Source organism: Hyperolius riggenbachi, chromosome 7, assembly GCF_040937935.1.
Source record: "Hyperolius riggenbachi isolate aHypRig1 chromosome 7, aHypRig1.pri, whole genome shotgun sequence".
In the NCBI taxonomy this organism is placed as follows: domain Eukaryota; kingdom Metazoa; phylum Chordata; class Amphibia; order Anura; family Hyperoliidae; genus Hyperolius; species Hyperolius riggenbachi.
Window position 1 is genome coordinate 113,882,386 of NC_090652.1, and position 13,527 is coordinate 113,895,912.

The window sequence follows — 13,527 nt, forward strand, 5'->3', positions numbered from 1 at the left end:
ACTCAAAGTGCCCCTTCTTTTTTATATTTTTCTCTACAGTGGTATTATCGGGAGCAGCTGAGCATACTTGATAGGGGCCTGATCGCACCAAGGGGTGTTTTCCACCACCCTCTCTTTGCTTGTTGAACAAATCTCTGTGAACCTTTTAGGTTACCAGATCTCAATAAATCTATTCAGTCTAGTAAATCTATATAAAGTAAAAAATCTTGGTGAACCTTGGTAGAGTACCAGATATCAGTAAATCCTTGAAGACTAGTACATTTGAACAGAGTAATAACTTTCAGTAAATGTCTATAAGATACTAAATCTTACATTTAAAACATCTGTGTGTTGGATCTCAGTGAATAGTTGCAAGCTAACAAATCTCACCACAGCTCAGTAGAGCTCCGAATCTTAGTGACGCTTTCTAAATAAAGAAATGTAGTTGTACAGAAGACAAATTGAATTGCTCATGTGGCATATCGTGTCATCTCAGTTTCATGTAATTTTAATACATTTAGAACTAACCAAGGCTCTTTGGCGTCCGCCGCCCGCCACATAGTGCCGAAGCTTGGTGCGGCTAAAGTAATTCACATAATTCACATAATTATTTTTCTTAATTTATCAAGTGCCAACATATTCCGTAGTGCTATACAGAGTGATGATGATAATGGCCACACCCATAGCACTTTGGCTTTAAAGAAACCCAGAGACCTTGCAATTGAACATTTTTTTTTACTTACCTGGGCTTCCTTCAGCCCCATAAGCATGGATGCGTCCCTCGCCATCCTCCCATTGTCCTCCGTTCTTCTGCAATCAGCCCCAGTAACTGGCTCAATCGGCTCCAGTCTGAGTCAACCTGAGTCAGCCGACTCAGACTGGAGCCAACTGAGCCAATTACCGGGCTCATTGCCGCTAAATGGAAGGCAGCAAGGGACGCATCCAAACTTATGGGGCTGGAGGAAGCACTGGGTAAGTACAAAAAAACTTTGTAGGGTGCCCTCTCTGTACACTTTAAAGAGCAACTTTGTACAAAATCTAAAAAAATAATGATTATCTTAATAAGTGTGTAAAATTAAAAGAAAATAATGTGGTACCTTTGGTTGTCTGTTATCTCTTTCCTGTTCCTGCAGAAGTTGAAGAAACAAATCAATACGGACACACTTTCTAGGTTGGAATGATAGCGAGAGCAGTACCCACGGTTCAGATCCTCAGCTTACAGTGACCGCTAAGGATCATGGGAAATAACTACTGTTCCCAGGAGATACTTGAGGACAGAAGGCAGAAAAAAACTCTCCCAATAACATGTTTATAAGGCCTTGTTCACATTGCATTCCGTTTGTGCGTGCGTCCGCGTTGGACTGTTTTTGAGGCGTCTTTTTTTCCGATTCCCGGCGCTTGGGTGGGTGATTCGTTTTTGTGCTTAGCGATTTTCTAAGCGTTTTTTCAGAGCAGTTTTGTAATTCACTCCCTGATGCAAGTCAGGAAGTGAACTCTTTGACCTAGAAAAGAATAAATACAATGTATTTATTCTTAAAAACACAAACGCAACCGCTACACAAAGCGATTTTGTGAGCGTTTTGCGTTTCTCCCATACTTTCCATTGAGGCGGAATCACCTCAAAACTGGTGCACGCACCGCTTTACTGAACAGACAGTGCACCACCCGCACGGATATGAACCTTCTCATAGATATTCATTGCACAAGCGTTTGGTGGGTGATTTTAAAAATTGCCTGCGTGTAAAAAACACCTGAAAACGCCTGCAGTGTGAACAAGCCCTCAAAGAGTGCAGTAGGCCTCAGATATTGATGTAATGAATACATTAAAAATTACTGCAAGGTACTTTATTTATATTTTATGTTTTAAAGTTATAGACATTAGTCACTAATACTAAATATTTACCCAGTGTGGGTGTCGGTCTAATTAATCAATATATTCAACCCAATTAGGTCCCAACATGTGCTAAGTCTAACAGCTAACTTCAGCCAGAATATTTATTCTGGCTTTGGATAGAGCAGGACAGGATTAGAACCTCTGCAGGGATTTATGGCTGTCTGTGCTCCTATTTTTGGAAATGTTCTTAATTTTCTGTCCCAGCCACAGATACCATCAAGACAGGAGGTGGTGGAGATCTCTCTACAGTGCCAAAGACAGCAAACTATAAAACAGTATTTTGCAAAGGTTTGAAGAGTTTAGGCCACTGTTCATGAACTTTATTTCAACCCACCACGAGTGCAATAGGTATGTAATTTGTATATGTATTGGTGCCGTACTGCATTTGCTGTATTCTACCTCCAGCAGAATAGAACATTCTGCATTTGGAAAACCACAAACCCATGGCCCAACTTCATCAGTACTCAAAGCCTTAAGCCCCATCTACACGATACGATTCTTTGTGCGATTCGATTACGATTCTATTTACGATCCGATTAAACCTGACATGTCCGATCGGGATTCGATTTGATTCAATTCGATTTGCCATTGTTTTGCAATAGCAAATCGAAATGAATCGAATGCCGATCGGACATGTCGGATTTAATCGTATCGTAAATAGAATCGTAATCGAATTGCACAAAGAATCGTATCGTGTAAATGGGGCTTTACACTCTCTTTCTTTCTATTGTATCCCTGCTGGAATGTTTCACTCATTTCCAGTCTAGATGGTATCACCCCACCCAGGAAGAACCAACCTTGTGCTCTAGCCCCCCCCCCCCCCCCCCCCCCCAAAAAAAAAAGCTAAAATAAATAAGACTTCAGATTGATTTTAAAATTTGCTGCTTCACACACAGCTTTGCTTTTCTTTTTGGAATTTACAGTGGTCCACTTTAAAGTAATCCCAAGCAGAAGCTCGGGTTCAAAATAACACATTACCCTAAAGACAGGGAAGTCTCAGGATCTTATTGAAGCTTTTCTCGGTGGTCCCAAGCCCCCTGTTGCTGAGCACGGCCTCTACATCGGGGAGGCGCAGCTCTTCTTTCTGTATCGTGGCCGTGCAGTAGCTGCACAAGCCCTCTGAAGGAAGAGGAGCTGCATGCGCAGCCCTGATGTGATTAGCAACAATACCTTGTTGTTAATCTTTGGGGGAGGGGGGCCATATTCAGCAACAAGGGGCCATCAGAGCAGCGAGGGAAGTCTCAATAGGATCCTGATGCTTCTCTCTCTTTAGGTAAGCATCTCATTTTGTAGCCGAGCTTCGGTTCAGGTACACTTTAAAGTGTTTATTTCGCTGTTAAGGTTACAAGATTCATTTCTGTAGCTTACAAAAGGATGACTATAGTTCCCTTTTGCCATGAAAATCGAATCACTTTAACTTTCTAAAGCCACCTGAGAACATATTTCATATGTGGGGCGTGTGGGCGCTGCATCCCATCAGGTACATTTATGTGGCTGGCAGCACAGCTATCACTCATACAGCTCCTGAACACAAACTGATCCTCCTGTCAAAGTGAATTGATTGGCACTGTATGTGTTGCTATTGTGTCTGTCTCACATCGCGGCTGATTGCGAGCAGCTTTTCAGCGTGGCTTCTTCACAACTCATTCGACTCCTCATTACAGCTGTGCTAGGTGGCTATTTTAGGAATTGAGCAATAATAACGGCACAAACAGCTGAACGCACTGTACCTCGGTCCTCCAGCACCGCCGAATATTTTCTTGTTTCTGAAGTATACTTCTCATTCTATCGAAAAAATCACTCCGCTCCTCGCTGAAAGAAAGAAAGGAACGCAGAGGGATCAGGGCCAATTTATGAAGGGTAACAAAGGCATCTTACAAATCAGTCTCTTCACTGTAATTACATCGGTATAAATATCTGTGGTCACATTATTCAGTGTTGCTTGAAAAAAATCACCCTCATGAATATTTACCTCTGTCTAATTTATGGTGATAGCACAGCAAAAATGGTGGTATGTTCCAAGGCAGAAATAGGTCTTTAACCACTTCACCACTGAGGTTTTTTTCCCCTTATGGACCAGAACAATTTTTACCTTTCAGTGCTCCTTCCATGTATTCACCAATAACTTTATCACTACTTATCACAATGAAATTAATTTAGTTAATTTTAATAGGGAATTAGTGTATTTTTATTTAATAAAATGCTTGTAGGGTGTTATTTTACTATTTGGCCAGTGGCTACCCCAGTAGCTTGTGCTTCTATGTGCTTCCCCAGTTTAATCCTGTGTACTGGAAATAGTGTGTATGTGTGGTTTTACTTTCAATTTATTAATGACCATGGAATCGCATTGAGGCCGGTGGTCATTGATCACAGGTACTTGGGAACTGTGGAACTGTGTTCCCATTCACTGATCAGCATACTAGTACACTGCCACGGGCGGAAGGTCGCGGGTGACGAGAAGCATGAGACACAGTTCCAACTGTCCTGTGTCCTGTTCACCCCTCCCAGTTGCTAGGCAATAAGAACATCATCAGAAATCCCATCATGCTTTGTACAGCATCAGGGGGGAAATGTCCGGGCAGTTTTCTTTGATGGGGCGGAGCTTAGCTTCTAAGCAGCTAAAAATTAGGCTTGGGTATGAAAAACAAACTTCTGATGCTGTGAACCTGTTAAAGAAACACCAAGTGCTGCTGAGTAGATTTTTAGTCTGGAGGTGCACTTTAATAGCAAAAGTCATCTATCTATTGTGCCTTCCCACACTGCCATCTAGAGGTCAATACATGTTTTTACACTACCCCTTACTTTTGACTTACTGCACTGTCCATGTACTGTGGCTTGAGCTTCATAACTGTTATTACACCACACTTATCTGTATGATATTGTTGCTAATTTTAACTTTTTTTAACAATGGGATTGTTTTCTTTGCCTGTGTTTTCCACACATTATTATTATTATTATTATTATTTTGTGCAACTTTGTAATTGCGCCAAACTACAATAGAATCGGTAAAGCACGTTGTATGTGGGTAAAAGAGCAGGAAGCAGCCCAATGACTTTCAATATAGGTGCAATGGTCCATGGATGTATGCAATTTGTCAAAAAAATGTGCTATAACGTGTGTGCGCCCTAATCAAGTGTGCTACGTAGTGGCAAGAAAATATCACGTAAATGAAATAACATTTTCTAAAATGATTTGGCATGAAGCACTTGCAGGCTACTAAATTGGCAGTTAAAAGGTTTATTGGTCCATTTTAAGGCTGCATAAATTTGCATTATATTAGAATATATTTTGCCTCAGATTGGAATTATTTGCATCTCTGCTTCAGAGAATGCGTATCAGGCTCTGTCATTACTGTATTTAACATACACCATAAAAATACACTAAGAGGCCTCTTTAAATTTAAACGGTGATCTGAGATAGTGGGACACCTGTCCGGATTTTTCCTCTAGTTTTCTTTGCATCTGCCTTGATAAATCAGCTGCCATAAAGCCTCATGTATGAAGCACATTCTGAAAGAAGAATACTCTTATTGCCCAGAGAGCAACCAATCAGATTACTTATGTAAAGTGACGTGTGTAGTATACAGCTTTACTACCTCAGCAGTGCTAGCTGCTGTTACAAATGGACCTCTAATGATACTTCTTATTTTCTGATGGGAATCATGGGGGGAAAAAACCTGTGTTGACACAATTATTGTTCTTTTTGTCTGCCAACAATTCATCGAATAGTTATTTGAAAGACTTCAGTAACCGGTAGCGACCACTCACTGTGATATTTGTTGGAAGTATCAACAGGATTATTACCTAAACTGCAGTGTAGTAAATCAACCACGAGATGTCATGTGTGTAAAATGTGATGACAATCTCTATGGTATTGTTATGTCCTGTATTCATTCTGTGTTCCTCTCTTCTAAGTAAGCTGCATTACCTGATGGTTGTATCTCTGAACGTTTTCTTCAGTGAAGAGTTCTAACTTGATATACTGGGTGCCTATCTGCATGTACAGAACACTCTGCCCCATCAAGATTTCTGTGTGGCCTAAGCTGATGTCTCTGCTTTTTCTGGTGGCATTTGTAGGTCTCCGTCACTCTTACAAGAGTCTAGATCAGGCATGGGGCAAACTTGGCCCTCCAGCTGTTAAGGAACTACAAATCCCACAATGCATTTGCCTTTATGAGTCATGACTGTGGCTGTCAGACTCCTGCAATGCATTGTGGGACTTGTAGCCAAGTTTGCCCATGCCTGGTCTAGATTCTAAAGGTTCATACACACGTACCAACAATCTGTCCAACTATCTTCCAAACTTGTCTGTTGGAAGATAAGTTGGGTTGTATGTATGGCTGGCAAGTAACCAGATGACCAACTGATAACAGGTTGTTTGCCAAATCCAATCGGTGGATCAATCTGCCCAACTATCAGGCAAGTTGGAATGCGTGTACAAGTCTTTGGAGCAACTTTGTTGATTTTGAATGCAGGCATGTTGTGCAGTTTGTCATTTAGCTTGCACGTGTAGTATTTAAGTGAGTTTGTTGTTTAGTTGGTTGGCGTGTGTGTACTTGTCGGGTAGATAACTTGTGTGGTTGGTTATGTTGTGCGGTTGGTTGTGCATTAAGCCGGATGTGTGTATGAGCCTCAAAGAGGTACTTCAGCCTAAACAAACATACTGTCATTAAGTTATGTTAGTTATGTTAATTAAAATACATAGGTAATATAATCTCTTACCCACCCCTTTTTTAAAAGAACTGGCAAATGTTTGATTTCATGAGGGCACCCATCTTTTTGGTTGAAAGGAGGTGACAGGGAGCATGAGACACAGTTCCAACTGTCCTGTGTGCTGATCACCCCTCCCAGTTGCTAGGCAACATGAATAACAACATAGGAAATCCCTTCATACTTTGCGCAGCATCAGTGAAAAAAAGCCCGGGCAGTTTTCTTTGATGGGTGGAGCTTACCTAAAAATGCAGCTAAAATGATGCTTTGGTAAGAAAAACAAAGTTCTGATGCAGTGAAACTGTTAAAGAAACACCAAGCCTTTTCAGTTCTGCTGAGTAGATTTTTAGTTCGGAGGTTCATTTTAAGCCTTAGCAGATATGACCATGTAACCTCCCAGTGTCTAAACATAACGGCAAAGAATCCAGCAGCACCATGTCAGTGAATTATAGCCACTGGCATAGGGCCTGTGGTCGCAGGGGTCGCCGTAGCGACCTGGCCCGCCTCATGAAGAGGCAGGGGAGGGGCCCCGTGGGCTGTGTGTTGGAGGACCCAGGCCCCCCCGCTCTAGTCGCCGCTCGCTCCCTCCCTCCCTCTAGCCGTCAGACCTCGATCAGGCGGCGCCGCGGCGACCAATAGTGCGGGCGCTAGGACCCAGCGCCCGCACTGATATGCGGAAGTGACATCACTTCCGCATATAGAGTGGGTGCGTCCGGCGCCCGCTCTTACTGGTCGGGTCGCCGCTGATCCTGAGGTCTGACAAGCCGCAGCCTGCAAGGTAAGGGGGAAGCGGCGGCGGCGGCTGGGGGGGCTCCCTGTCACTCACTAGCTAAAGGGGCTCCCTGTCACTCACTAGCTAAAGGGGCTCCCTGTCACTCACTAGCTAAAGGTGCTCCCTGTCACTCACTCACTGCCTAAAGGGGCTCCCTGTCACTCACTGCCTAAAGGGGCTCCCTGTCACTCACTCACTACCTAAAGGGGCTCCCTGTCACTCACTCACTACCTAAAGGGGCTCCCTGTCACTCACTGCCTAAAGGGGCTCCCTGTCACTCACTCACTACCTAAAGGGGCTCCCTGTCACTCACTCACTACCTAAAGGGGCTCCCTGTCACTCACTGCCTAAAGGGGCTCCCTGTCACTCACGCACTGCCTAAAGGGGCTCCCTGTCACTCACTGCCTAAAGGGGCTCCCTGTCACTCACTCACTGCCTAAAGGGGCTCCCTGTCACTCACTGCCTAATGGGGCTCCCTGTCACTCACTCACTGCCTAAAGGGGCTCCCTGTCACTCACTAGCTAAAGGGGCTCCCTGTCACTCACTCACTACCTAAATGGGCTTCCTGTCACTCACTGCCTAAAGGGGCTCCCTGTCACTCACTCACTGCCTAAAGGGGCTCCCTGTCACTCACTAGCTAAAGGGGCTCCCTGTCACTCACTCACTACCTAAAGGGGCTTCCTGTCACTCACTGCCTAAAGGGGCTCCCTGTCACTCACTCACTGCCTAAAGGGGCTCCCTGTCACTCACTGCCTAAAAGGGCTCCCTGTCACTCACTCACTACCTAAAGGGGCTCCCTGTCACTTACTCACTACCTAAAGGGGCTCCCTGTCACTCACTCACTACCTAAAGGGGCTCCCTGTCACTCACTCACTACCTAAAGGGGCTCCCTGTCACTCACTGCCTAAAGGGGCTCCCTGTCACTCACTCACTACCTAAAGGGGCTCCCTGTCACTCACTCACTACCTAAAGGGGCTCCCTGTCACTCACTGCCTAAAGGGGCTCCCTGTCACTCACTCACTACTTAAAGGGGCTGACTGTCACTGCCTAAAGGGGCTCCCTGTCACTCACTGCCTAAAGGGGCTCCCTGTTACTCACTGCCTAAAGGGGCTCCCAGTCACTCACTGCCTAAAGGGGCTCCCAGTCACTCACTGCCTAAAGGGGCTCCCTGTCACTCACTGCCTAAAGGGGCTCCCAGTCACTAACTGCCTAAAGGGGCTCCCTGTCACTCACTGCCTAAAGGGGCTCCCTGTCACTCACTGCCTAAAAGGGCTCCCTGTCACTCACTCACTACCTAAAGGGGCTCCCTGTCACTCCCTCACTGCCTAAAGGGGCTCCCTGTCACTCACTCACTGCCTAAAGGGGCTCCCTGTCACTCACTCACTGCCTACAGGGGCTCCCTGTCACTCACTCACTGCCTAAAGGGGCTCCCTGTCACTCACTCACTACCTAAAGGGGCTCCCTGTCACTCACTGCCTAAAGGGGCTCCCTGCCACTCACTCACTACCTAAAGGGGCTCCCTGTCACTCACTGCCTAAAACGGCTCCCTGTCACTCACTGCCTAAAGGGGCTCCCTGTTACTCACTGCCTAAAGGGGCTCCCTGTCACTCACTGCCTAAAGGGGCTCCCTGTCACTCACTGCCTAAAGGGGCTCCCTGCCATTTACTGCCTAAAGGGGCTCCCTGTCACTCACTGCCTAAAGGGGCTCCCTGTCACTCACGCACTGCCTAAAGGGGCTCCCTGTCACTCACTACCTAAAGGGGCTCCCTGTCACTCACTCACTACCTAAAGGGGCTCCCTGTCACTCACTGCCTAAAGGGGCTCCCTGTCACTCACTCACTACCTAAAGGGGCTCCCTGTCACTCACTCACTACCTAAAGGGGCTCCCTGTCACTCACTGCCTAAAGGGGCTCCCTGTCACTCACGCACTGCCTAAAGGGGCTCCCTGTCACTCACTGCCTAAAGGGGCTCCCTGTCACTCACTCACTGCCTAAAGGGGCTCCCTGTCACTCACTGCCTAATGGGGCTCCCTGTCACTCACTCACTGCCTAAAGGGGCTCCCTGTCACTCACTAGCTAAAGGGGCTCCCTGTCACTCACTCACTACCTAAATGGGCTTCCTGTCACTCACTGCCTAAAGGGGCTCCCTGTCACTCACTCACTGCCTAAAGGGGCTCCCTGTCACTCACTAGCTAAAGGGGCTCCCTGTCACTCACTCACTACCTAAAGGGGCTTCCTGTCACTCACTGCCTAAAGGGGCTCCCTGTCACTCACTCACTGCCTAAAGGGGCTCCCTGTCACTCACTGCCTAAAAGGGCTCCCTGTCACTCACTCACTACCTAAAGGGGCTCCCTGTCACTTACTCACTACCTAAAGGGGCTCCCTGTCACTCACTCACTACCTAAAGGGGCTCCCTGTCACTCACTCACTACCTAAAGGGGCTCCCTGTCACTCACTGCCTAAAGGGGCTCCCTGTCACTCACTCACTACCTAAAGGGGCTCCCTGTCACTCACTCACTACCTAAAGGGGCTCCCTGTCACTCACTGCCTAAAGGGGCTCCCTGTCACTCACTCACTACTTAAAGGGGCTGACTGTCACTGCCTAAAGGGGCTCCCTGTCACTCACTGCCTAAAGGGGCTCCCTGTTACTCACTGCCTAAAGGGGCTCCCAGTCACTCACTGCCTAAAGGGGCTCCCAGTCACTCACTGCCTAAAGGGGCTCCCTGTCACTCACTGCCTAAAGGGGCTCCCAGTCACTCACTGCCTAAAGGGGCTCCCTGTCACTCACTGCCTAAAGGGGCTCCCTGTCACTCACTGCCTAAAAGGGCTCCCTGTCACTCACTCACTACCTAAAGGGGCTCCCTGTCACTCCCTCACTGCCTAAAGGGGCTCCCTGTCACTCACTCACTGCCTAAAGGGGCTCCCTGTCACTCACTCACTGCCTACAGGGGCTCCCTGTCACTCACTCACTGCCTAAAGGGGCTCCCTGTCACTCACTCACTACCTAAAGGGGCTCCCTGTCACTCACTGCCTAAAGGGGCTCCCTGCCACTCACTCACTACCTAAAGGGGCTCCCTGTCACTCACTGCCTAAAACGGCTCCCTGTCACTCACTGCCTAAAGGGGCTCCCTGTTACTCACTGCCTAAAGGGGCTCCCTGTCACTCACTGCCTAAAGGGGCTCCCTGTCACTCACTGCCTAAAGGGGCTCCCTGCCATTTACTGCCTAAAGGGGCTCCCTGTCACTCACTGCCTAAAGGGGCTCCCTGTCACTCACTGCCTAAAGGGGCTCCCTGTCACTCACAGCCTAAAGGGGCTCCCTGTCACTCACTGCCTAAAGGGGCTCCCTGTCACTCACTGCCTAAAGGGCTTATTATGTGCATTTACTGGTGAAAAGCTGTATCTTATTATGTGCATTTACTGGTGAAAAGCTGTCTCTCATTATGTGCATTTACTGGGGAAAAGCTGTCTCTTATTATGTGCATTTGCTGGGGAAAAGCTGCCTCTTATTATGTGCATTTGCTGGTGAAAAGCGGTTTCTTATTATGTGCATTTACTGGTGAAAAGCGGTCTCTTATTATGTGCATTTACTGGGGAAAAGCTGTCTCTCATTATGTGCATTTACTGATGAAAGGCTGTCTGTCATTACGTGCATTTACTGGTGAAACAGTGTCTCTTATGTGCATTTAGTGGGGAAATTTTGTCAGTAAAAATAATCTTTGTCAGTAAATTTTTAGGTATTTGTCAGTAAAAAATAACATGAAAGGTTGGCAACACTGGCAAGCTGCGCAGCGCAACGGGAAAGATACAGGCAGCCCACCTCACGCTTGGGCTTGGCGGGGGGAGGAGCCTACGACAGCGAGCGAGAGTAGGGTGGCCGCAGGCAGCCATAAATACGCAGTGTGTGACTGCGTCGCACTCGCAGAATCTCTCAGCCTGCGTCAGTCCAGAGACTAGCAGACTCGCAGGCAGCCAAAGCCAGCCAGGAGCAAGCCAATGGAAGAGGGGTAGGAATGGGGTATCACATGCATGCGTAAAGAGGTGGAAGGTGTGGGTGTGATTAGGCAGGACATAGGTGTGGTTATGTGGTTGGGCGCGGTTAATTTAAACACTCCCATAGGCGCCAGAGAAAATCTTGCACCCAGGTGCCAGGCACCCCAGGCTCACCCCTGATTGCCTGGGTATGTTTGTTGTGTTGGTCCTATAATCTGTCCAGGGAATTTATGCTTTATAATGTAGCATTTTATTGCAGTGTTTTTAGTATTATGGAGTGGTTAAGCACTTGTATTATTATCCTATTTAAGTGTGAAGTTTAATTAGGCATGTTTGTATAATACAAATTGGTATTACCAGTCAGCTTTGTGACCCAGTGCTAAGGTGTGTGCGTGTGTGCGTGCGTGCGTGTGTGTCAGTCAGCAGCAGTGTGTGTGTATATATATGTGCGTGTTGGCAGCAAAGTTTTTAAACGTAAGTGTGAGCCGGGCCTTATGCTGGGAATACACGGGTTGATTCTGGGGCTTGATTCTGGGGCTCGATTCTGCGCCCAATCGTTTTTGCCACTCAAATCTGTGGGCGATTCTCTTATTTTCCGCTTGTTTTTCTTATCTTTTTCCATTGTCCCCAATGCAGAATCGAGCGGCAAAACGATCGGACGTGTCGGAAATTATCTATTGAGCCATCTTATCAGCTCAGAATCGAGCCGTGTATTCCCAGCACTAGGTTCGGGCTGATCTCTGCTACTTTCAATGTGTACAGTATAAGCTGTTATTCTGTGCCTGTACTGATAGTAAACTAGCTGCAGTGTGTACTGATCTCTTCTACCTCCAGTATGTACAGTATAAGCTGTTACTCTGTGCCTGTACTGATAGTTAACTAGCTGCAGCGTGTGCTGATCCTTGCTACCTCCAGTATGTACAGTATAAGCTGTTACTCTGTGCCTGTACTGATGGTAAACTAACTGCAGCGTGTGCTGATCCTTGCTACCTCCAGTATGTACAGTATAAGCTGTTACTCTGTGCCTGTACTGATGGTAAACTAACTGCAACGTGTGGTGATCTCTGCTGCCTCCAGCATGTACAGTATACGCTGTTACTCTGTGGCTGTACTGATAGTAAACTAGCTGCAGTGTTTGCTGATCTGTTACCTCCTGTATGTACAGTATAAGGTGTTGCTCTGTGCCTGTACTGACAGTAAACTAGCTGCAGTGTGTTCTGATCCCTGCTACCTCCAGTATGTACAGTATAAGGTGTTGCTCTGTCCCTTTACTGATTGTAAACCAGCTTAATTGAATGTACAGTATTAGCTGTAAAGCCTGGTACATACATACAATTTTGAATAGCCAATTTTACTACTTGTAGGTATTATGAGAGCCCAGCTCTGTTCACAGTATTCAAAGTCTCTTGGCCCTCATACTACATGCAGTGATAAAATTGGTCAGTGATTGACCAATCAAAATTGAATGTGTGTATGCATCTTTATTCTATGCCTATACTGATAGTAATCTATCTAATTAAAGGCATCTTGCTACTAATTGCCCTATTTCCTCTGGGTGCTGCGTATGTCTGCAAATTGAACGTGGCATCCATGCTGCTGCAAAGCTGAATTGATATAGCCATGCCATGCACAGCTATAGGGATTCGGATATGTGTGTGCGTCGGGTGTTGTGGGGAGGGGGGGGGGGGCGGTTGTTGCCGGGGGGGGCCCGCATCCAGGTTCCGCATCGGGGCCCAGAGGTTTGTAGCTACGCCACTGATTATAGCTCTTTAATGCGTGGTAGTCAGAGAGCTAGCCATTACCAGGCTGAATTCTTTGCCTTTACAACAGGAAGTATAAACATAAATAAATAAACCGTGCTCATGTTCCTCTTGTAAAGAGTAACTGTCAGGCTGCAAAAGCTAATTTAAACCTCTATTCTCCTGTGTTAAACAGTTTAGAAGGAAGCCAAAAAGGCAATACTGAAGTTAAAAATCTCTCTTACCCATACATGGTGCAATAAAAACGTTCGATTATCCTGTTTATTCGATCTAAATGATCGAATCGAATGAAAGTTAAAAATATTTTTTTTTTCAATCAAGAAATTCGAACGATTATCCCGTTTTTTCGAGAAAAATCAGATTGGACATGCTGAAAAAATCTTTATATTCGATCTAACGGAATAATCGAACTAAATTATCTAA

At 46.2% G+C, this 13,527-nt stretch overlaps 1 protein-coding gene across 1 annotated transcript in view; it reads right to left on the reverse strand.

Moving 5' to 3' along the window:
- Window positions 1–13,527, reverse strand: part of LOC137526098 (BAI1-associated protein 3-like) — a 279,756-nt gene that overhangs the window by 7,993 nt on the left and 258,236 nt on the right. The window contains exons 3-4 of the mRNA XM_068247314.1: window positions 3,604–3,685; window positions 1,077–1,106 (exon numbers count right to left, since the gene is read on the reverse strand). Of these exons, the coding sequence (XP_068103415.1) occupies window positions 1,077–1,106; window positions 3,604–3,685 (112 nt within the window). The remainder of the gene's footprint in view (window positions 1–1,076; window positions 1,107–3,603; window positions 3,686–13,527) is intronic.